Below are 21826 nucleotides of genomic sequence, written 5' to 3'. Positions count from 1 at the left end.
ACAGGGGCTTGGAGCAAGCTGCTGCAGTGGAAGGTGCCCCTGCCCGTGGCAGGGGTTGAGACTGGATGAGCTTGAAGGTCCCTTCCAACCCAAACCAGGCTGGGATTCTATGGTTCTGTGATCTCCTTCCCTTGCAGCTGGGAACAATATAAAAATCTGTGTTTTGAGCCATCTGAAGGGGCAGAGGCAGCTGCAAAGACAGACCAAGGAGCACAGATGCTCCAGGACACCAGACACAAAAGGACAGACGTCCTGTCCTTAAAATACTTCAGCTTCCAGGGAGAATTTATAGGGGTGCCATGAGATGATGGGAGAGCAGACAGAAAGGCAGCTGGAGGAGGTCCTTCTCCCCAGCTCCACTGCCTGCAGGCAGGGACAGACACTCTATATTGGGTTCTCCTGAAAGCCCCCCAGCAGCTGCAGCAACATGTGCTCTGGGGCTGTCTCCAGCCTCTCCTCCCCTCTGCCCATGAGGCTGATGTTGCTGCTAGCTGGTTATTTTTGTGAAGACCAAACCCTTGTTTTCCTTCTCAGCACCATTTGGGATAATGGTGGCTGCTGGTAAAGGCTGAGTGTAACCTTTCCCGTAACAAGAGCTGAAGGGCCCTGCTTGGCAAGAGCAGCTCAGTGCCCATTTACAAACCTCTATTGTCCCTGTTCTCTCTTCTTTTCAGCCTTAATGTCAATGTTACCTAGAAACAGCTCTTTGCTCTTCCCTGGGACCAACAGGCAGGCTGGGAACTTCACGGTGGCTTTTTCTCCCCTGGGAAAAACTGCTGTGACTGCAAACTAGCTCATGGGGACCACTTGTCCTGGGTGGTGCTGGCAGCCCCCAGCCCTATCACTGCTCAGAGCCCTGGTGCATCTGGGGTGGCCCAGGGCAGCAGAGAAGGTTTCCAAGCCCACCAAGCTCCTGGCTGGGCTCTCTACAGCTACAAGAGCCTTGAAAACGTTATCTCCCCTGCTGCCAGAGGCCATAGTCCACCTGAAAGTCAGTCTGTCTGACCCCACATCTCCAGCCATCCCATTCCCAGTTTAACACCCTGATGAGTGTGGGGTTGTGCTGGTTATTAATAAAACAAGCTGCTGATGAGAAGAGTGTGAATGAACAATATCACCAACTGTATATGCACATACCCGAGGTCCTCAAAGCCCTGCCAGATCTGGGACCCACTTAATGGGGACTGTAGGAAAATTCTCCTTCTGGTGACTGCTTCCACAGTGGGAAGCAAAAGGCATTTCCCCACGCTGGTTCCCTGTGTGTCTACACTGCCCTGTGCATCCCCTGGCCTCGGGCACAATGTCCTGCCTGGTTTTGGACTCGCTATGTGTTTTTCTCCTCCTCTGGCTCCAGCAGAGCAGCTGTAACTTTTCAAGCTGCAGTTGCTTCATACTTCTGACCCCTGTGAGGGGATGTGTACATGGCAGTATTGCAGGGGATGGGGGGATGTGGCCCAGCTTTTTGTCTAGCTTTCTGGCTGGCTTAGCCACTTCCATCTGCTTAGGGGAAAGCAAAGGCAACAAAGAGGAATGCATGGATCTCATCTGGAGAGAGGAGAAGCACGTGAGGACTGGCCCATGATCTCTGCTTGTTGTTTTTCTTTATTCCTGTGGTCTCTCCATCTTTGACAGGAGGGAGCAGAAGCCCTGGACTCTGCCTTGGATCCTTCATGTGCTCTTGCTGGGTCTCTCCAGCCTCCCAGGAGACTGTGTCTGCAGCCGTGAAGCAGTTAAAAGGCTGAGATAGGATCCACAGTATCCAGGGCAGAGAATTGGGTTTAGCAAATCATTTCTGAGCACGGCTGGGCAAGGATCCCACCCTGAGCCATGCACAGGCAGTTGCACTGAAGCACATCACGCAGCAGCCCATGGCAACAAGCATCGCTTGTGCCTTGCCATCCTCCCATGTTCATTTCTCCCCCTGCTTCCATGCATCCCCCCTGTCTCCATCTGGTTGCTACCTTACAGCCATGCCCCAGCAACCCAGGGGGAATCTGAGCCCTTCCCCATCCCTACGCTTGCTCTCTCCATGCTGGGGCTTTGCAGAGCAATAGGAATGAATTTGCCTTCCCCTCCCCCTGCTCCCAGATCTGGACCATCAGACGTGTTTCAGCATTGATTTCCTTTGTGCTCGGCTTCCTAGAGCCATTTTGCAGTACTGCAGGGGAGGGGTTTTCTTTCTCATCTCCTGTGCTCTGCTCCCTGAATAAACCTGGCTGGAGAAATACTGGGGGCAGGGTTTTAAATGCAATGGAAAAACAAAATAGTATTGGATTTCCCTTAATGCGTTGTTAATGGTTGTGGCTGTACAATATGTTTGTAATGAGGATGTTTTCAGTGGGGGGGTTGCTTTTATGTGGAGGGGGGCTAAGAAGGCGGCCAAGGGCAGAGGAAAGGTTGGCTGGAGGCCCCCAAATCCCAAGACTTTAGCAACCATGTGAGATGAAAACAAGGAATTTTGGTGCCGGCTGTGTCGTGCTCTCCATCATGCACATTGCAGCCATCCCATGGAGCAATAGCACTGAAGGGTAATGGAAGGGTTGGGGTGAGGTTTGATGGCACTGAGGTCTGGGTTTGACACCCAGTGAGAGCCTTTCGGGGCTGCTGATGCTTGTCTGACAGTAACAACCTGCCCTTCTCTTTCCCCCCACCCTCTGGTGTCCCCCACAGAAGCTGCTGATGGCAACTCAACGCTGGGCGGTGGGACGGGCACCATGGGGCTGAGCGCCCGCTATGGCCCCCAGTTCACCCTGCAGCATGTCCCTGATTACCGGCAGAACGTCTACATCCCGGGCAGCACCGCCACCCTCACCAACGCTGCCGGCAAGCGTGATGCCAAGAACGCCGGTGCCTCAGGAGGCAACAAGAAGAAGTCCGGGAAGAAGGAGAAGAAGTAGAGAAGAAGAAGGAGACCTTAGAGCCACAGGGCAGCCGGCTCCAGCACTCCCCCAACCCACAGCTCAGGCCAGAGGACGAATGTGAATTTGTTGTGATGCTAAAAGTAGGAAACACTGCGAATGTATCTCCTCCTCATCATCATCAGAGCTAGGAGCAGGGTCTCGCTGCTGTTAGATCTCATGATGAAAACCAATCCGGAAGCTAAACCGAACACAAACAAGTGCCCTGTGAATACTTGCTAATGTTTTATATGATCCCTTGGGTGTTAGAATATGCAAGGGCAGAAGGTCTTCTGCCACATCTTCGGATCCAATTTGCTCTCAGATAGTCCTAGAAAGGCACAAGGCTTGTGCATGGCTTTGCCCAGTGTAAATAATCCTAGCAGGGATCTTTTAATTTATAGACCTTCAATCATTTTTTCTTTGGAAAGAAAGTCCTTAGCTTAGAGCCCATGCTCCAGATCTTTGCTCTTAAACTTTCCATCAGTAAAATTCACCCCCAGTTAATGATAGCGATGGATTTGTTGCTGAGAAGTTGGTAGGGAGTGCTTCAGTTCCTGCTTCCCTGTTACCTGGAAAAACAGTAAGTAAGTGTTTATATTGCATGAGTCAAAAGGAATATGGCAAAGCTGCATCCTAAACATTTATTTTCTTGTTTTAAAGTGCAACCACTGATGGCCTGAAATATGAGATTAAAACCCCCCTCTTGATGTCAGATGTAGGGAATTCAATGAGGAGCGTGCCGAGGTGTGCGGCAGCTGCCCCAGCGGTTCTAGGGGTCTCCGAAGAGCAGACACATCTCATCCCTTCTTTGCAGTAAATATTTATATGTACAGTCAATGTTCTTCTGGAATTAAAGCTAAGAGAGTCTCACTCCCCTGTGGCCAGGTGGCCATCTGGCCAAGTCCCCATCAAGGGGACCAGGGGACGATGCTTCACGCTTCTGCACACCGTTTCTGCATGCACATCCTTCACCTCACGCCTGCACTAGCGCAGTTAGCTCCATGGACCCAGAGAAGTCCTTGCATGCCCATGCAGCGTGGTGTGAACAGCCCCTCTGTGCTGGGGCTGCTTTGGGAGGGGTGGGGTGGGTGGGATGGGTGAAACGGGATAGGGAAAATCATCACTTCTTATTTGGGGGTTATTTGGGGTCTCAGCCAAAGGGGGAGATCTGTGGAGATGCCGGTGCATGGCTTTGAGAGTTGGTGACTGAGTAAGTGATGGTTGGTTCGATGGTGTTTGGGGACCAGACCTGGGGAACAAGCCAAGAGCTGGGGGTGAGCATGGGGTGATGCTGCAAAGCTGGCGAGCCAGGGCAACAAGGTGGGGATGTTACAAGGGACCATGCCAAGCCAGCCCAGAGGAGATGCTCCCACTGGATTTGGGCTTTCCACCCTGTGTAGGGAATCAAAGGATGAGGAATAGAGTTTTTCCATATGCCCATAACCCTTGCACCAGGCCAGCTTCCCATATCAAAGCAGCTCTGAGCCCCCCCCAGGTTGGCAAAGCGGGGCTTTGTGTAGCCAGAGCGAGGAGAGGGGCTGCGGGGTGGCCAGGAAGGGGGTTCCTGGGGGGGGTGTTGTTTTTTCCGTTTTTAACCACTAACACATAACTCACCCAAGCAGATCCAGCCCTCTCAGCCAGGCTGCGGCCATCCCACCGCTGCCCCCTCCCCAAACCCAGGGCAGCAGGAGCATCCGCTGTTGCCCTTCTGTATCCAGCACCTCCAGCACTGGCTGCACTGGGAGCAGTTCCCACCCTGTCCCCTGCAGCTGCCACTTGCCCCCCCCTCTAGAAATGCTGTAGCTGAATCATAGTCTTTATATTTCTTTTTAACCTGCAACCCGAGGTAGCGTAGTGAGTGTTGTGTATTTAGTGCTGTGTTCTTTTTAATCTTGGTAACTTACTCGTGGCCACCAGTATTTTCAATTCTCTCTGTATCTTCTTTCCATGTGCTCTGTGCTCCGAGTGTACGTGAAATGAACACGTTTGCCCTTTCAATGTGTCTAATATTGAATTATACTTATATATTATATATATGCTTATATCCTTCTTATACCCATATAGACCAACGTCGATGTGTTACACGCAAGTTTTATACTCTAATATTTATATGGCTTTTTTTTTCTTTGGGAAAAAAAAATAATAAAATGGTTTCTTCTGAATGTGTTGTCTTTATTCTGATGGGAAGAGGAGGGCACAGATGGGGCCTGTCCATCCCAGTGCTGCTGTAGTGCCGAGGCTGCATGAGGCAGCAGTTCAGCCTCAGCCTGGCTCTGGCAGTGGGGATGCTCTCGGGGCACCCTCATTCCCAGGTCCCCAAGGGTGGAGGGTGACATGGTTGTGAGTCATGACCGAGGACACCATGGTGTCCACAGCTACAGCCCCTTTCCCAGCCCTAAGGGGATCCAGTTGTCCTTCCCCAGCCTGGCCACCCTTCCCCAGTGCTGGGGGGGATATGGTGACCCTTCCCCATCACTACCAGGGATCCACTCTCTCCAACCCTGGGGTTTTCACGGTGGGGAGGGGGGCTCAGGTGCTGTGTGCGGGGTCCTCTGGCCAATATAAGCCCTCACCCCCCACCCCATAGGGTAGTATCTGACACAGGCCAGGGAGAAACACCCCGCAGTTCATGATGTTGCATCCGGAGGAAAACTTAAGCTGCTGCTGCCCAGATGGGAGGTGGAGGAGGCGAGGGCAGAGCTGGCCTGACAGACAGACACACACAGAGCCAGGCTGGGAAGAGGCTGGGCTGCCCCCCCTCCTCTTTGATACGTGAAGGAGGCTCCAGGGGTGCAGGGCACAACCCCTGCACCCCACAGAGCCAACCCTCCTCCCTATGCACATAAGGACAGCCCAGGTCCCACACATCACATGCACACACGTGTGCACCCACATGCACACACATGGGAGTGTGTTCCAACCCCCAGAGCATCCTCCTTTGGAGCAGGCAGTCCCAGACCACAGGGGAGGGCATGGGGGGAGTCAGGGTGGGAACAGGGCAGTGACCTGGTGCTGTGGGGCCCCTGTCACACTGTGCCCTCTGCTCCCAGCCCTGGGGCCACCATCCCTCCCATGCTGGAGCACCTGGAGTGCATTAGGGCAGCTCTGGAGGGATCAATCACATCAATGGGGAGCAGGGCTGAGTGCTTCCAGGTGCCACCCGCAGGGTTGGAATGTCACCTAGCTGGGGTGACATTGTCCCAGGGCACCCGGAGCTGGGTGATGGGGGCTGTGGGTGCAGGAAGAGGGATGGTCAATCCAGCGGGGTCCCTGGCTGGGTGACAGCCACTGCTGGTAGGGAGCAAAGAGGCTTTGTGGAGCTGTGGCCACTGGTGTGGCTTCAGCCTCTCCAGTGCCCTGAGCCCCATGTCCCCAGCTGCTGGTGTCAGTGTGAGGATGTGAGCAGTGTGAGGATACGTGTTCAGTTTCATTTCAGTTCTCCTCTCTGCTGCACTAAAATCACCCCAGGGCATTGAGAAAACAGGGAAGGGAAAGGCACAAAGAGAAGCCTGGCCAATTAACAGCGATGAAGGGAACCCGGTCAGCTGTGCTAATTAACAGGGACACGTGGGAGTGGGAACATGTTCATCCCAGCATGGTTAACTGATGGAGAGCTTCCTGAGCTGAGCTGATGGGGAAAAGGAGGCCAACAGAAACAGAGCCTGGATCACAGCCCTGACAAAAGGGATATGATAGGGTGACAAGACTGAGCCCCAGGCAGCCACTCGGGTTGAGTGACCAGTGGGGGATTGGAGGCACAGCCTTGGAAAGGAGGGGGTGATCCTGGATGTGCAATAGGAGCAAGTGAGGGGATGGGGGGTGTCTTTCACCTGCAGTCATGGGGGGCACTGAGGGACTCTGTGGCTGGAGTAGGACTATGGGTTACAACAGTGCTGGATGCTGGGAGGCTGGGTAGCTGTACCCTCCCAGCCAGGTGTGTGCATGTGTGGGGTGTGTGTATTCATCAACACTGTGAGGTGGCTCAGCAAGTGAGCAGAAGGGGACCACAGCGAGGGTCTGTGCTGGGATGCTCTGAACATCAACAACAGCTGTAAGGGTCTCGTATCCTCCTTCACTGTGGTGCCCTCCTGCTGCTGCTTTGCTCTGCCTCTCCTCCATCTCCTTATTTCCCCCCACATTAGGAGCAGCTCATCGCCTCTGCCCCTCTCCCTCACTGTTCCCTGTCACCTTCCTGGATACAGCCATGGCACGGGACCAGGGGAGCCCTAGGCTGTTCTGCAGGCAGCTGAGCTGGAAGCCCTTGGTGATACAGAAACAGGTTACATGGTGCTGGAGACCCCGTTGTCCTTCCCCTGGGGACTGTCCCAAGCTCACCACCTGCTCCTGGCAGGGCTGGAGCCTGCAGATGCCGCGGGCAGTGATGGTCCCACGTCACCAGCTCGTGGGGCTCTTGTTTGCAGCACTCACTTTTTTGGGCAGTTGACCTTGAAAATCAAACTGAAACAACAGCAAAAAAACCCAAAACAAACCAAAAAGGAATAGAGCAAACCCGGTTTTCCACTGGTTTGTGAGCTGAGGTGACCTGTGGCTGATCGGCCCCAGGGAGGGCTGGGTGGGGAGCTGGCATCCCGCCTGGTGACATGCTCCTTGGCATCAGGCTGTGGTCATGGGCCAAGTCCCATCGGGCAGCTCCTCCAGCCATGATCTCACCCAGAAAAGAGGCGGAGGGGGGGAATAATCACTAAAAAAGCTGAATTTCCACTTGGCTCCCTCTCGCCTGCTCCTTTGGGGGCCCAAAGGCAGGCAGGAGATCACTCTGCTCTGACCCAGAGCCTGGGAGATGCAGGGTTAAATGAGGCTTCATGCATCCCTGTGCCAAGAGCCTGCAGCTGGATTTTGAGCCCTGGGGAGATGGTGGCAGTGTGTGTGTGTGGGGGGGGGGGGGGGGGGGGTTGGAGGGGTGGTGCTGCTGCTGCTGCTGCTTCTCCCATAAACAGATCAGAAGGGAGGGCTGCTGCTGTCTAAAGGCACTTAGAAACCCCGGTGCTTGGGATAGGAAAGGTCTAAAAGGGGCTGTCTGGGGCAGAGTGGGCCAGGCAAGGGGCATGGGTGTCTGTAGAACAGGGGTGTCCATAGAAAGGGGTGGTGTGGTGGGAAAGCCCTTCCCACTGCCCACACTTCCCAGCTCCCTGCCAGCCCCTCACCATAACATCCCCTGGTACTGTGTCTCCCCCTGACACAGCCAGCTCTTCTCACAGCCTCACATTCCCGGCCAGGAATGAGAAGTGTGTCAGCATCCCCTGTGTCCCTTCCTGCTCCATAAATCCACTTCCCCATGGTTTGATTTAGGATTTCACAGCTTAACCCCAGCTTGTGCAGATGGAACAAAACTTGCCTTTTGCTGCTGGAACCTTGTGACTGCAGTGGGGGAGAGGGTGGAGGGAGGGCACTGCCTGCCCTTTGCTGGCCCTGCCGGGAGCTCATCCATCACATGGAGGAGACCAGGCGAGATAGGCTGTGGTGGGATTTTGCCCTTTACAGCCTGTGTGACCTCGTGGTGGCCTCTGCTGTGTTTGCTGTTTGGGGTCTGTCATGCTGCTCGGTCTGTCTGTCCTCCCCGCAGGGCAGAGCCCTTGTCCAGCTGAGTGCTGGAGGAGCTGATGGCATCTGTGGCCAAGACATGAAGTCATGGAGCCAGTGAGAAGGGAGAGGAGGGGAAGGCAAAACAAGGGATGGGATGCCAGCGGGATGAAGGCAAATCAGGCAGAGGGGGGACTGCCTTGGGCCATGGTGTGGCTGGATGGGCTCTGCTCCAAGGGGACACTGCTGTCCTCTCTGGAGCCCATTCAGTCTCTTGGAACTTACTGGGGCCTCTGCACTGCTGTGGATAGGACTGCCAGGGTCACTGTCACCACCTTGCTGGTGGAGGAGCCAACCCATGCACTTGGTCCTTGAGTGTGATGTTGCCTCTGCAGTCAGGAACACTCCTTTGCAGGAGACAGGGACCTGGGTGGCACAGTGCTGGGCACATCCCACTGGCCAAAGTTTGGAAGCTGCTGCCAGTTTTGGGCTGGGAAGCAGAGGCACATGCAAGGGACATCCCCTCTCTCCCAGAGGGCTCATGCCACATGGGTTGTGGGGTGAGCCCTCTGGGTGAACTCTGAGAGACACAGCCCTGCTGGCATGGGGAAAGAAAAGCAGCTGGTGAAGCTGTGCCATGATCGGCAACAGGACAGCGGATCCCCAGGATAGGGATGAATGCCAGGGTAAGAGGAGTGGGGACACTGCCCATCACCTCTGGACCAGGGCACAGCCAAGGGAGTCCCCAGGAGCCTCAATGGGGCAACGGGGGGCTTGGATCCCGTGCCCTGAGATAAAGAGAGGAAGAGAGTCCTTGTGCTGCACAGGGAGACAGGACAGGCGCCAGGGAGGGAGAGCAGCCAGACAAGAGGAGAGGAAGAGGAAGAGGCAGACAAAGCTGCTTTGTGTGGGGCAGCATCCGGAGGGGAGGGAAGGGGGGACAGGGGGAAGGGGCCCGTGGGTGCCAGAGGGGGTGGGGACAGTCTGGCTCCCTTCTCCCCAATAGTCCCCAAAGTGGGGTGCAGGAGATAGTCCATTGAGGTGCGGGAAGAAAATACTTTTTATTATCATTAATAAACAAAACCCCCATTTTAAACTGGTGCTTTTTTCCTCTTTACCCCATCCTGTTTTAATTTCTGGTTTAGTTTGCACTTTACAACATACCCATTAGTACGTGCAGGTGATTTATACATCCCTAAATATATTGGGGGAATGTAATAAAACCAGTTTGGAGCCCGCTGCTCTACAGGATGCTGTAAATGCCTCATGCTATTAGGAACCAGAAATCCTCCTCCACCGCTGCAGCACCCAAGGGCAATGCAGCACTTCTCCCTGCTGAAGCTCACGAGGTCTCTGCTGGCTCCTGCAGAGCTCTGGGGTGTCCTCACCCCATAACCCAGCATCAGCCCATCCTGGCACCTCCGAGGCCGTCCCAGTTGGCAACTTGTCATTGAGGAGGTCATCAAAAGGCTGCTATAAAAACCCGGTGAGGTTTGACACAAAGTAGGGCAATAATCAGGTCCCTGCCCTCATTTTGAAACCATCCCTGCAGTCCCCTGTGTGTCCATGCCTGTCCCGAAAGCCCTGTGGCGCCGGAGCTGGATGGCTGGCGCCATCCCACACCCGTGGCAGCAATAGCAACACCTCGGAGAGGAAAGGGGGTGAGAGAAGAGGCAGAGACGCTTTAAAAGACAGCCCTGGCTGATGACCATGTCCCCCCAAGACTGTGCTTGTGGGGTGATGGGGAGGAGTGGAGGAGGGCAGAGGATGAGGAGGAGATGCTGGTGGCAGCTCACTGCAGCAGGAAGGGCTGAAGCAGCCCCAGCAGGATACTGATGAACCCCTTGGTTACGTCCCACCACCACCTTCCTAAACTCATGGTGGCAGGGGCTGCTCCCCGATGCAGGCATGGGGGTAACAGCAGTGCTGCCCAGAACAGGAGAGGATGGGGCTGGCTGCAGCGGGGATTCAGGTACCCCTTGGGGTACCTACCATGAGATACCAGCAGGACTTAGCAGCAGAACTCCAGTTCCTGCAATGTGGTCTTAGCCCCAGGATGAGGAATACAGCCCAGGCTGTGTTAGACACAGCCTTTAGCCCTTGGCTCCAGCCCCATGCACAGAACCAGTCGCAAGGACAAACTCCTCCTGTGCCACCAAGCCAGGGCCACCAGCACATGGCAAAGCATTTGTGCCTCCGAAGGGGCACCTGGCCTTCCTCCCAGCAGAGCAGCAGGAGCTGCAGCCTGGCCCATTGCTGGCAGGGTTGACCTCAAAGCTCAGCCGGTGGCAGGGCTGGTGCTGCTGATGGGAGGGCCAGGGAAGGAGGACCCCTTTGAGGGGTCACCGGGAGGGATGCTGCTGTCACATGGCTGCCACACGGGTACATGCACCTCTGGGGACAAGGAGGGCTCAAGCACTGTGACCAGGGCTCTGCTCTCTCCTTTATCCCTGGGGAGTAGCCATCATGGCAAGGATTTGGACAGTGAGGGTGGCTCCTGCCCTCGCCAGCTTCCCACCCATGTGGCTTTCAGCCTGGGTGACATTTGGGCAGGGGGGACACCTCCATTCCCCAGAGCCCACTCTATGTCTGGGCTCTCAGGAACCAGCTTTGCCCAGGTGGAATTCTGTGCATGGAGCAGGACCTCCAGCTCCCCAGCTGCCCACCCGAGCCTGGATGAGTGCCCCAAAGCTCCATGTTCATCTCTGCACCAGCAAAGGTATGAGACAGAGGCAAGATCACATTTTTTATATCAAAAATGTTTATTTCTCTTTTTTTGTCCATATAAGCTGTCACGATAACACAGACCATCGCAGCTGCAAAGCCATAAGAAAAGGCTTTATATGAAGGGAACTGCTACAAGAGAATAAAAGCTCTCAGGCAGGGCTCCAGGCTGGCCCGGGTGCAGCTCATGTATCCCAATTTCTCTTTTGTTTTGCTGCATTCTGGGACTGCTAAATGCAGCCACAGGCATCTGGTTGCATGAAAGCAACTCCTGCCTCGACTTACCAGCCTGTCAGTGCCCAGCACCTCCCTGACACGAGGGTGGCAGAGCTCTTGCCCCTGCAAGGAGCCCTCTGATGACCCACGCACCAAGAAGGCAGAGGGACTGATGGAGAACGTGGAGAGGGGCTTTGGACAAGGGCCTGCAGGGACAGGCCAAGGGGAATGGCTTGAACCTGCCCGAGGGGAGACTGAGCTGAGCTCTTAGGCAGAAGCTCTTCCCTGTGAGGGTGCTGAGGCACTGGCACAGGGTGCCCAGAGAAGCTGTGGCTGCCCCATCCCTGGCAGTGTTCAAGGCCAGGTTGGACACAGGGGCTTGGAGCAAGCTGCTCCAGTGGAAGGGGTCCCTGCTCGTGGCAGGGGTTGGAACTGGGTGAGCTTTAAGGTCCTTTCCAATCCAGTGTCACTCTGTGGTTTAATTTTCTTACCTGTCCTTTTTGACTCTCTCATCCCTTCCCAGGCAGGAGAAGGGGACAAACTGCTTCTAGTGGGCTCCTGGTTCTCCCTGGCTTGAATGTGGGGAATCCCTGGGTCACATCCAGCACCATCCATCCCAACCAGCTGCTCGAGGCTGAAGCCAAGCAACTCTTCTCCCCTCTACAAATAAGCATTTTTCTCTTTCAAGCACAAACCTCTTATACAAAAGGCACACTCCTACCTCTTCCCAAGGGCCTCTCTGCATCCACACGCTCACTGTTATTCTCTCTGGTTCATGCACCACTGGCTTTGCATAAGCTGAGCACCTGGGACTGGAGTGAGATAATAGACATGAAGTGCATTGGAAGCACAAAGAGCCCCGCTGAATGTAGCCACCACCGTGAGGGGACCAGAGGCTGTGCCACGTGCCGCATGGGGCTGCTGAGCTTCCAGCCTGTGATGTGATGGATGAGCCCCAGGAGCACCCAAATGATACCAAAGAATGGAATTGTATTATTAGTGAACACAAAAGAGCATTAAAACTAAAAGCTGCAAAGGCTCAGGGTGACCCCAGGAGGGACCAGTGCCCCCAGTAGTGCTTGGACAGGCACAGGCTCCAGCAGCAAAGAGCCTGCGCTGGGGTCACAGCCATGTTAAAAGCCCCAGATCCGGATGCACTGCTTGTGCTGGCTCACCCCTCCATGTGTGGCCATTCTCCCTTCTCCCTGAGAGCATTCCCAGCCACCCTATTTCCTTCTCCACCCTCCTGGTACCCCAGCTCCCTGTGCTGGAATCAGCCTGCCTCCTCCTGCAGGGATGTGACAGCAGCCAAGCTGTGTACTGGTTCCAGGTGATGCTGGGCTGTTATGGATCTTACCATTACTTCAGTGTCACAAATATGTTAAATTAGGACACAAAACTCAATGCCTGGAAGCTGCAGGCAGGAGCAGAGCTGTTCCCACTGTAAACTACTGCACCAACAGCCACCACCCTGCAAGACAAGAACTGGGGTCCCTGCTCTGGCACCCCAGCACCAAGCTGTGTGTAGGGAGGGCTGTGGCTTGCCCCTGTGTCTCTGCCTTTCTGCTCAGTTTGCTCCAGCATGGGAACTGCAGATGAAGTTCCTCCCCTTGGCTTGAAGCCTTTGACCCTTCACTTGTCTATGGGGGCAGGCCAAAGATTGGACAGGATAGCTACAATGGCACAAAAACTGGGTCAGGCAGCTCCAAAAGCAAGAAAGAAAACGCATTACCCTTCACAGCCATGCACTGTGTGAGCGAATTTTACTTACTGAAAGCTTTTGATGGTCCAGCAGTTTTCTGCCTTTGCCCAGTGACAATGTGTAGCACAAGCAGCTGATGGTCTCCACTGTGTCCTCCAGGATGCCACCATCTCCTGTCACCTCAATGGCTTTGCTGGTCTCAGTTGTTCTGAAAACAAGGTGTTGTTAAAAACAGAGGGGAGAAGCTCTGGTAGAACCTGCAGGCCAGCTCTGGTTCGTCTTCCTCAGTCTGGGCTGGAGGACCTCAAGACAATGGAGAATCAAGAAGTTCCCACCACAGGAACATGGTCCAGGTCTGCCCAATGCACCACATTAAGGGTTTCAGACCCCTGCCTGTCTTCACCCCAACCCCAGAGAGCAGTCATAGCTCCCTGATGGGCAACACCATGACCCTAATGGGACTCCACACCTCAGACACCACCTCCTTAGGGGGTCTCTGTGCAGCCCAAGGGAGGGAACGGTGATGGTGTAACAGAGGATGCTGCCTGCCAAGATTACAGCCCCCTGAATCCTTCCATCTCCAACACTTTGGCCTTATCCATTTAAGCTTGGCATTGCCTTCTAAACACAGCCAAGTGTTGATGTCCCAGTAATGAGGACCAGACAGCACCTACCCTTAAGAAGCCTTTACAGCTTAAAGCTGAGCTCACCCAGCTCATGACGCCACACTCAAGCCAACAGCCCCGAATTAGAGCAGCCACCAAGCACCAACTGGCACCAGGGCACCCAGTGATAGGGGACACGGTGCTAAGCATCACCACAGCACAGCATCCTGCCTTCAGTGCATGGGAAGATGTAGTTTATGATGGGATGGCAGAAGGGAGGAGACCTGCTCAGGAATATAAAGCAGCAGCTGAATTAGCGCTCAGATGCTGCAGGCAATGAGAAGTTAACTGTTTGGGGACTGAAAGCCTTTCTTGCTGTAACCATAGCTCCTGAAATACCAAAGGAAGGCACGTTAAAACGTGCAGAGGAGACGAGTTATAAGGCTTCTATACATGATTTAAAAGCCTTTTGGAGGGTCAGCTAGATACCCATCACAAACCCAGCACCCATCTCTGGAGCACAGCTGAAACTACTCCTCACCTCTCCCTGCACTGCTCCTACCCACAGCCCCACAGGAGACATCACCTATGGGTCTGCCCCCCATCCCCAAACTAGGAAAGCAAGAGGAACATGAAGGGAGCACGGGGGATAGGTGGAGAGCTCTGTGCACGGCAGGGCTGACGCACACAGATCACGCACAGAGCCTGGCTGGGGAGGGACTGATCGCCTCCAAACACAGACATCAACCATCTCCCTTCCAGGTCTGCTGCCAGGGTGTCCCCTATGGAGGGTGGGCGTTTTTAGGCGCTGGACCCTGCTGTGTGGACCCTGTGTGGGTGCTGCTGCTGGGTCAGCCCCTCGGGGATGAGGCATTTGGTCTGGGCAGACAACACAGGGAGCATTCAGAGCTGCCAGGCTTTGTGCACTGATTCCCTCAGGGCTACAGCAGAAAGGAGGAGGGTGAGATATGTCCCCCCAGCTGCCAGCTGGACTGCAGCACAGCTAAAGAGAGCTGAAAGAAATCAGGAGCCTCTATTCAATGCACTGCTTGTCCTTCTCCCTCTGCATACCCTCCTCTGATCCAGCAGCCCCTTCTCAGAGGCTCCCCCATGGCTCCCAAACCCCAGCCTGCAGCAGCAGCTCCTTGCTCCTCATCCTTCCTCCGTCCCCAGGATAACCCGTTCCCAAGACCTGGCAGGAACCCAGCAGACGGCTCCCTCCCTCCACCTCCGCTCCTCGCAGGTCCCAGTTCTCCCTCACGCCCGCACTGACACTCACTCTCTCATCTTTCCCAACCGGTGAATTTTCTCACATCCTCCCACCGTTTTCTTCCATAAATGCTTTATTCGGTTGCTTTATTTAACCCGGGCAGGCTGAAAGCATCTGCAACATCCTGTGAAGAGGAGGGCTGTGGAACTGCAGCTTGGCATTTAAACCTACCCCTGCCAGCTTCACTCCCGTGGGAGAGACCCCGACATCTCCAGGTTATGATTTCATATGCCTCCTTCGTGTTCTTTTCCTGAATTAAGCAGCCCCAGTTACCCTCGCTGCCTCGCTCAGCTCCGTATCTAGCTTATGGTGTCCCCCTTCAGGCAGGGGAGCCAGAACTGCAGGCAGCACAGCGCATATAAACCAGAAAAGGCTGCTGCTGCGGTTGCTTTTCCTTCCTCTTTCCCAGAGATTTCGAAGTCTCAGAGGGGGCTTTTGGGGTTTAACTACCTCAGAACACTTGGCTGACATTGCCATAGACACCCCACAGCCCCCACGTTTCGCTCCTACTGGCAACAGATGCTCAGAGCATCTCCATAGAGTTATAAAAGGCACACAGGGCAAGACAACCCCTTTGAGATGCTCCAAGCCTCCAAACATCCAGGTGAGGCCCTTTAGCAGCCCTTCACAGCCAGCCTTTTGTTTCTTTCCTACTGAAATAGGGCCAGAAATATCCCTACTATTCACAGTCTTCCTGATGAGTTGTTTCCTGCCTTTACCCGGTTAAATAACAGGTTAGCAGTGAGATAGGAACCTCCCCTCTCATCCTGTGGGAGCTTAGCTGTTTAAGGAGGCTGCAAGAGACCCCTTTGGAAATCCAAGTGGGGTTTATTAAGTGGTTTCTCATGCCAGTAGCAGCAGGACAACAGGAAAACACTGGAGCTACTGAACATACATAGTGCTTTGGGCAAAGAGTATTTATGGCTTGGCCAAGGGACTGCTGGGCTGGAAATCCATGCCCAAAGATGCTATTTTTGGTCAACCCCAGCAGATCTGGTTTGAAATTGCAGTGGCTTTACAGAGGACAAGCAAAACATTTCAGGAATACTTGGAAATTGCTGCCTCCTACACACAATGCACAGATTTTTGCCCTGGTATGATCACATCCACCAGCAAAGGCTGCAACCTGCCCTGTTCCTCAGGCTTGGATTGGGATGACAAACATCGTCATCCCTCCCACAGACCAGGCAACCACCTAGTACTGTGTCTGCTCTGTGCACCACAGCAGCATCCTCTCTGAGGAGGAAGAGTCCCCTTGAATCCAGCCAGCTAAACCCTTCCTCTCTTCCCTTTGGATTCTCGGGCCAGCAGCAATGGAATTGTGATTGATTTCCTGCCTTCACTTTGCTGCATGGTGGGAAGCAGATGGCACACGCGTGACGTTGGGGCAGCAGAAAAGATCACGGCTTGAATCACTTCAACCACAAACCAATTCTGAATCATCTGGCTGAAGCTCAAGGGTAGGACAAGTGCTGAGCCAGACCAGAGGAGGACACGGAGCTATTGTGTCCGTGCCCTGCATGCCTTCCTCGATGAGCTGGCTGCAGCATCCCCTTTCGCTGACCTCGCTCCCCCACAACGGGTCCTTTAAGCTATTAAGCAGAAGCCCAGCGGCTTTCCTTATTTCTTTCCAGTCTAGGGATGGAGCTGCTCAAGGCAGAATAGAGCCAGCTGCGGGGCAGGATGGGAGTCAGATCAGAGCTGACAAGGCTCACACGCTGAGCTCCTGTCTTCCTTGGCAGCCGTGACAGGGCATGGAGAAATGTCCTGACAACTGGTGATGGAGAGCAATACATCCCACTGGGAAAGCTCCTGGGGACTGCAAAGCACCAGACAGGAGAGTCATGGGAAGGAGGACCCCGAGGAGCACCAGCTCCAGCAGCATCCTCTGCAAACACATGCTTTCACACCTGTCGTGGGTTAATCCTGAGCTGCTGTGGGCAGGTCAGCACCACACAGCTACTCGCTCCTTACCCTGCATCAGGATAGGGTCAGAATGGGAAGGGTAAGGGTTGAGATAAAGGTGGTTTAATAGGTAAATCAACAGCAAAGCAATGAGGAATTCATTCACTACTTCTCATCAGCAGGAAGACGTTCAGCTGTTCAGTGGCTTTTAGCTACCCATGGGGTTAAACCACGAGACAAACACATGGGTACTGCACTGAACTGAAATCACTTCCTGAGAAGAGCAAAAAAGGGAAAGATCCAGGGCAGGGGAAGGGAATCCCATAGTGCCAGGCAAAGTTCAGGCTCAAGTATCTGGTACCCCCCTCCCAGCTCCTACCTCCAGAACCCTCTTGGCCATTTCCTCCTGTAGGCAGTGACTCCGGGCCCCCTGTTTGTGCAGGTGTGGAAAGGGAAATCCTCCCCCTCCAAAGGAAGCTGGGTCTGAACCAGCTGCAAAGGCAGCCAGTGCTCCCTCCCACCAGGGTTTTGATTGCAGCAAGAGCTTCCTGCCCTCAGAGCACACAGTGCTCCTCTGGGAAAGGGCCAGAGGGGTGAAACCAAGTCAGATGTCAATGGGACACAGGGCACGCTGTTACTGAGAGCCGAAGCCGTGTATGGGAGTACACATGGTGCTGTGTCACATGTACCTACAGGTTTTGTGCTGCTGCCACTCACAGTCACGGTCCCATCACTGGTGGAGGACCACAGGTACCCTGCACAGCACCAAGGCACATCTGCCATACAGACACCAAGGTGGTCGGGGTCTGAGGGGGCAGCAAGGCTACACTACCCACCCCTTAGACTTGGATCCTGCTGAGGCCAAGAGGCAGATCAGCCCCCTTGCTTTAAATCCCTGCCCTTTTCTGCAGGTAAAAGATGAGCAAGCATCCCACTGCTGCTGTAGGCTGCTGAAGCTGAGTTGGGGATTTCTTCCTCTGCTTCTCCTCACCCTCATCCTCCTGTATTTGTGCCAGAAAAGTTATGGCTTTATCTTTTCTACATCTCTACCCTGGTTTTGTTTTTCCAAGTGAGAGATCTTCCTACCCTATACTCTTCTGGTCTGGTCACTTGCTTGTGGCCATTTCTGTGTCCTCAATCCCACTTTGGGTCCTGTTTTTCCCTGTTTTCTTTTCCACTCTGAGCACATCACAGCCCCTCTACCCAGAACATCCTGTAAAGCAGCCACTTTCAGCAGCACAGAAGCTGCTTTAACATCTCTTCACTGTGTTGTGAACCTGCTTCCTTGGAAAAGCTGCCTCCTTTTCCAACCCTCTTGATCGCTCTTCTTTCTGCCTCTAATACAGAACAAGGCTTTCGCTGTAGCTGCTGGCAATGGGTGCGGTATTTCCATATCTCTCACTACCACCTCGATTCTTTCCATGTCTCTCTGGTCCTGTCTTTCCCACACTCATGCACCTAAAAGGTATAATTTTGCTCCTTAGCAGAAACACATAAAACTTTTAGTAGGGCCTTTGCAATAGGACAAAGGGTCATTGTTTTAAATGGAAAGGGTAAGTTCAGATTAGATATAGGGAAGAGATCTTTTACACTGAGGATGGCAAGACACTGGCACAGGTTGCCCAAAGAGATGACAGATGCCCCACCCTGGAAATACTCAAGGTCAGGTTGGACAGGGCTCTGAGCACCCTGAGCTAGGGGGATTGGACCAGATGACCTTCAAAGGTCCCTTCTAACCCAGACAGTGTATGATTTTAAGACTGGTATCCTGGTCCGCATCACTGGGCAGAAGAACAGACAACGGCAGGCGGGAGTGCGCAGTGAAAGTTGCTGTGTAAGCCACCAGGAATGGAGGGGTGAAGCTATTTTGGATGTAGATTAAAAGGATGTAACGTCAGCAACTACAGCAATACCAGCTGGGTATGTGAACCATGCCATGGTTTCCTTGACAGCTGCAAGGAAGGAACAAAGAGCAAGTAGTAAAAGTAGGCACCATGGTTTTTCCTTCCCTCACCAGCCCTGGAACTCCTTGTGGGAAGCAGCACAGAGGTGGCACAGCCAGGGAGCAGCACCTACCCTGCCACACTGCCTTGCTCTGGTGAGACAGGCTGCTGGACCACAAAGCTGCCTGTAAAGCACCCATCACTCCAGCCCCGTTAGCCACTGAGGAAGGAAACACAGAACCTGGTGACACTGATGTGGCAGGAAGAGGAAACAGAGCCCTGCATCTGAGCTCCTTCACAGTGGAGTCCACTGTGCAGTTCACTCACTCACCCCCTTCTCTGCCATGGAAAATAGCATCTTTTATCTTTTGTATCAGGGAAAGGGTCAGTATATGCTCAATATGTCTTCCATGTCTCAGATATGGGGTAAACTCCAGTAGGTCTTCACTCTCTATAGAACCATAGAATCCCAGACTGGTTTGTGCTGGAAGGGACCTTAAAGCTCATCCACTTCCAACCCCCTGCCACACCTTCCACTAGAGCAGCTTTCTCCAAGCCCCTGTGTCCAACCTGGCCTTGGACACTGCCAGGGATGGGGCATACGCTTTGAGGGAATGTTTTCATGCCCCATGGCCGTGTGGGGGCTGGGAAAGCATCCACACACATTCGCCCCCCCGGGGATGGGTGGGAATGGATTATGACCCAGACTGCCTGGCAACACCTTCCTGCTGGGGAGGAGGGAGCAGGGATGGCTCTGCTGGCATTCTTGGGTACGGTGTCTAAAGCCTTTCACTTCCTCAGAGATCCCAGCTGTTGGGTTATTTGCTGCCTATGGAGGAGGCCTCTCCAGCTGCTCCGCTGATGTCTCCCTGGGGTCTTCTCTCTCTCTGCTTGACTCAGTTTTCTCCTTGTGCCTCTCCAATGACCGTCCCGGGTTGCTAATGCCGCCGTGCCCTCTAATCTCCCTTCACTCTCGTGATGGTGCTCAGGCCGCTAAGGCGATTAGCCTGGCCTCAGCTGCCAGCCTGCCCTAGCAATAGGGATGTCACCCCTCGGGGAGCCATGTGCAAGGGTGGCCCGTGCTCTGCCACCACCCCGGTGGCAGCGCAGCTCTGGTGCCCTCTCCTGTCCAGCCCCACACCCAGAGGAGGTCCCCGCGCTGCAGCCTATGAGATGTGCTGGGAGCAGGCACTGGTAGGACATTTCCCTGCACCCACCCTTGCCTGTTGCCTCCTCTTGTTAGTGTGGGAGTCTCCCAAGCTTGAGAACAAGAGGGCCAGGACACAGGGGCAGAACATGCTCCCAGCCTTGTGCTCCAGCATCCCAGGAGCAGGTTTAAGAAGCCATTAAACCACCAGACCGAAATAAACCAGCTACCTCTGCAAAGCCAGGCAGAGGCTGTGAGCTCCAGATCCAGATCACTCACCACCAGCCTTGAAGCACATCCTGCCCTGGCCATCAGCACGGCACCGAGGCGGTTAACGCCGAGCGCACGGGGCTCTGCAGATCTCCGTTTCCGTGACAACAGCTCCCGATGAGACCCAGAGCTGTAAAATCCCATTAAACATCTGTGAGAGGCTGCCTATGCTGCCTGCCACCCCCCACTGCCTACACCAGCAGCACCCTGCACCCCAGAAACACGGCAGAGGGGAGCAGGGACAGCACCAGCACGCTGGGGGGAGGGCTGGGGCACAAAACGGGCTATCGGACCTGGCTTTTGGGCTAGTGAAGGGAGGCTGTAGGGATCGAGGGGGAATACACCCCACAAGTCACTGGAAACTTGGGGGCTCTCAGGAGTGACACAAGAGCCCTCACTGTGACTTCGGCTGGCAGAGGTGCTCCTTTCACAGCAATCCAGTCCAAATTCACCTGTGGGGCTCTCAATGTCTTTAGTGCAGGCTGAGTGGCAGCTATAACCAAAGCCCATCTATTAGGGCTTTCTAGTTTCTTACATTTACCTACCCACTTGTGCCAAAGCCAAGTAGAGGGTCTGGGGGGGTGTAAAGGGTCCCCGAGGTTGAGACAAGGCAGTGACCCAATGAGGCCTTCAGTCTGAGACCAGACAGCCCAGACCAGACAATGGGACTGAGAGGCTGAGGAAGGATGCAGTGACAGTGACAGAGCCTGACCTCTGGGCTTTATTTACCACCCCTCCCACCTCCCCCCATCTTCAGTGAACTCAAGGACTTTTAAACACCCTTTTCACTTTACCTGATTGGAGAAGTTTGTGCTTCTCCTTCTCCTTGCTTCCACCACTGCCTACAGTAGGAAAATGCATCAGGAGAAGGTGAGTGAGAAGTTAGGGAGGTGATTTAAGGTGATGCTGCTGATGGCAGAGCCCAGCCGACGCATTCCTGCTGTGGGTAAGAAAAGCAGTGATAAGTTTAGTCTGGTATCACACAAACGGGTCTCTGGGTACTGGGCAAGCAAGGCTCTGGCACTCTGGAGATCCTAAGGAGTTACTACTCTTTGTAGGGGGGGGACGGATGGGGTACCGAGGGGGGTGACAGGCACCATCCCTCGAGGGGAAGCTCAAACAACAGCACAGGCACAACCCATTCCCTATGCCTGCTGTTGGGGCTCAATGACCTTAGGAGAGAGAACATGGACACACAGTGTCCAGGCTTATTGTAATACAGTTTATTATACAATATCTCATAATATATAAGCCATATATAGATATATATGCATAGCAGTAAATAAGCCTTCTTATACAAGAAGGCTCCTGCATCTGAAGCCACAAATGTTTGTCTGTTGCATTCCCCTGAGCTGCACCCCAAGTTGCTCCCCTGTGCTCCTGGGTTCAGAGATGCAGCTTTTCATTCTGTTTGTAAGTGCTGCCAAGTCACTTATATCCTGAGAAAAGTACCTTTCCTCTGCTTGGGTAAGGATGGGGCAAGAAGCAATCAGTGCCTTCTTCATCGCCCCCCCAACCCCAACTCCATCGCCGGGTATGGGAGGGAAAACAGTCACAGGGACTCGCAGCAGCAGCCCTGGAAACTCTGGCATCTGCGGGAGCC

General features: G+C 54.1%; 1 protein-coding gene and 1 long non-coding RNA gene across 25 annotated transcripts in view; one reads left to right on the top strand and one right to left on the bottom strand.

Moving 5' to 3' along the window:
* The window catches only part of LOC133212480 (protocadherin gamma-C5-like), a 156224-nt gene extending 151162 nt beyond the window's left edge, over window positions 1-5062 (top strand). For all 23 annotated transcript variants that reach the window (XM_061353963.1, XM_061353958.1, XM_061353952.1 and 20 more), the window contains one exon: window positions 2671-5062. In XM_061353963.1, coding sequence (XP_061209947.1) covers window positions 2671-2897 — 227 coding nt within the window. In that variant the 3' untranslated portion in view covers window positions 2898-5062. The remainder of the gene's footprint in view (window positions 1-2670) is intronic.
* Window positions 5063-11851: 6789 nt separating this feature from the next.
* Window positions 11852-21262, bottom strand: LOC133212479 (uncharacterized). Of its 2 annotated transcripts, none has more exons than XR_009725497.1 (4): window positions 21018-21262; window positions 20184-20353; window positions 13153-13291; window positions 11852-12193 (listed from the first exon to the last, which is right to left on the bottom strand). It is a non-coding gene; the product is annotated as an uncharacterized LOC133212479 (long non-coding RNA). The 2 variants fall into 2 exon arrangements; XR_009725498.1 differs by lacking the exon at window positions 11852-12193 and adding an exon at window positions 12528-13021.
* Between the last annotated feature and the right edge of the window lie 564 nt (window positions 21263-21826).

Source organism: Neopsephotus bourkii, unplaced genomic scaffold (assembly GCF_033783945.1).
Source record: "Neopsephotus bourkii isolate Nb327-2 ecotype Australia unplaced genomic scaffold, CSIRO-AGI_Nbou_v1 NB_716, whole genome shotgun sequence".
Lineage (NCBI taxonomy): Eukaryota > Metazoa > Chordata > Aves > Psittaciformes > Psittacidae > Neopsephotus > Neopsephotus bourkii.
Note: the sequence above shows the minus strand (reverse complement) of the source record. Positions and strands in the feature narration are given on the sequence as shown.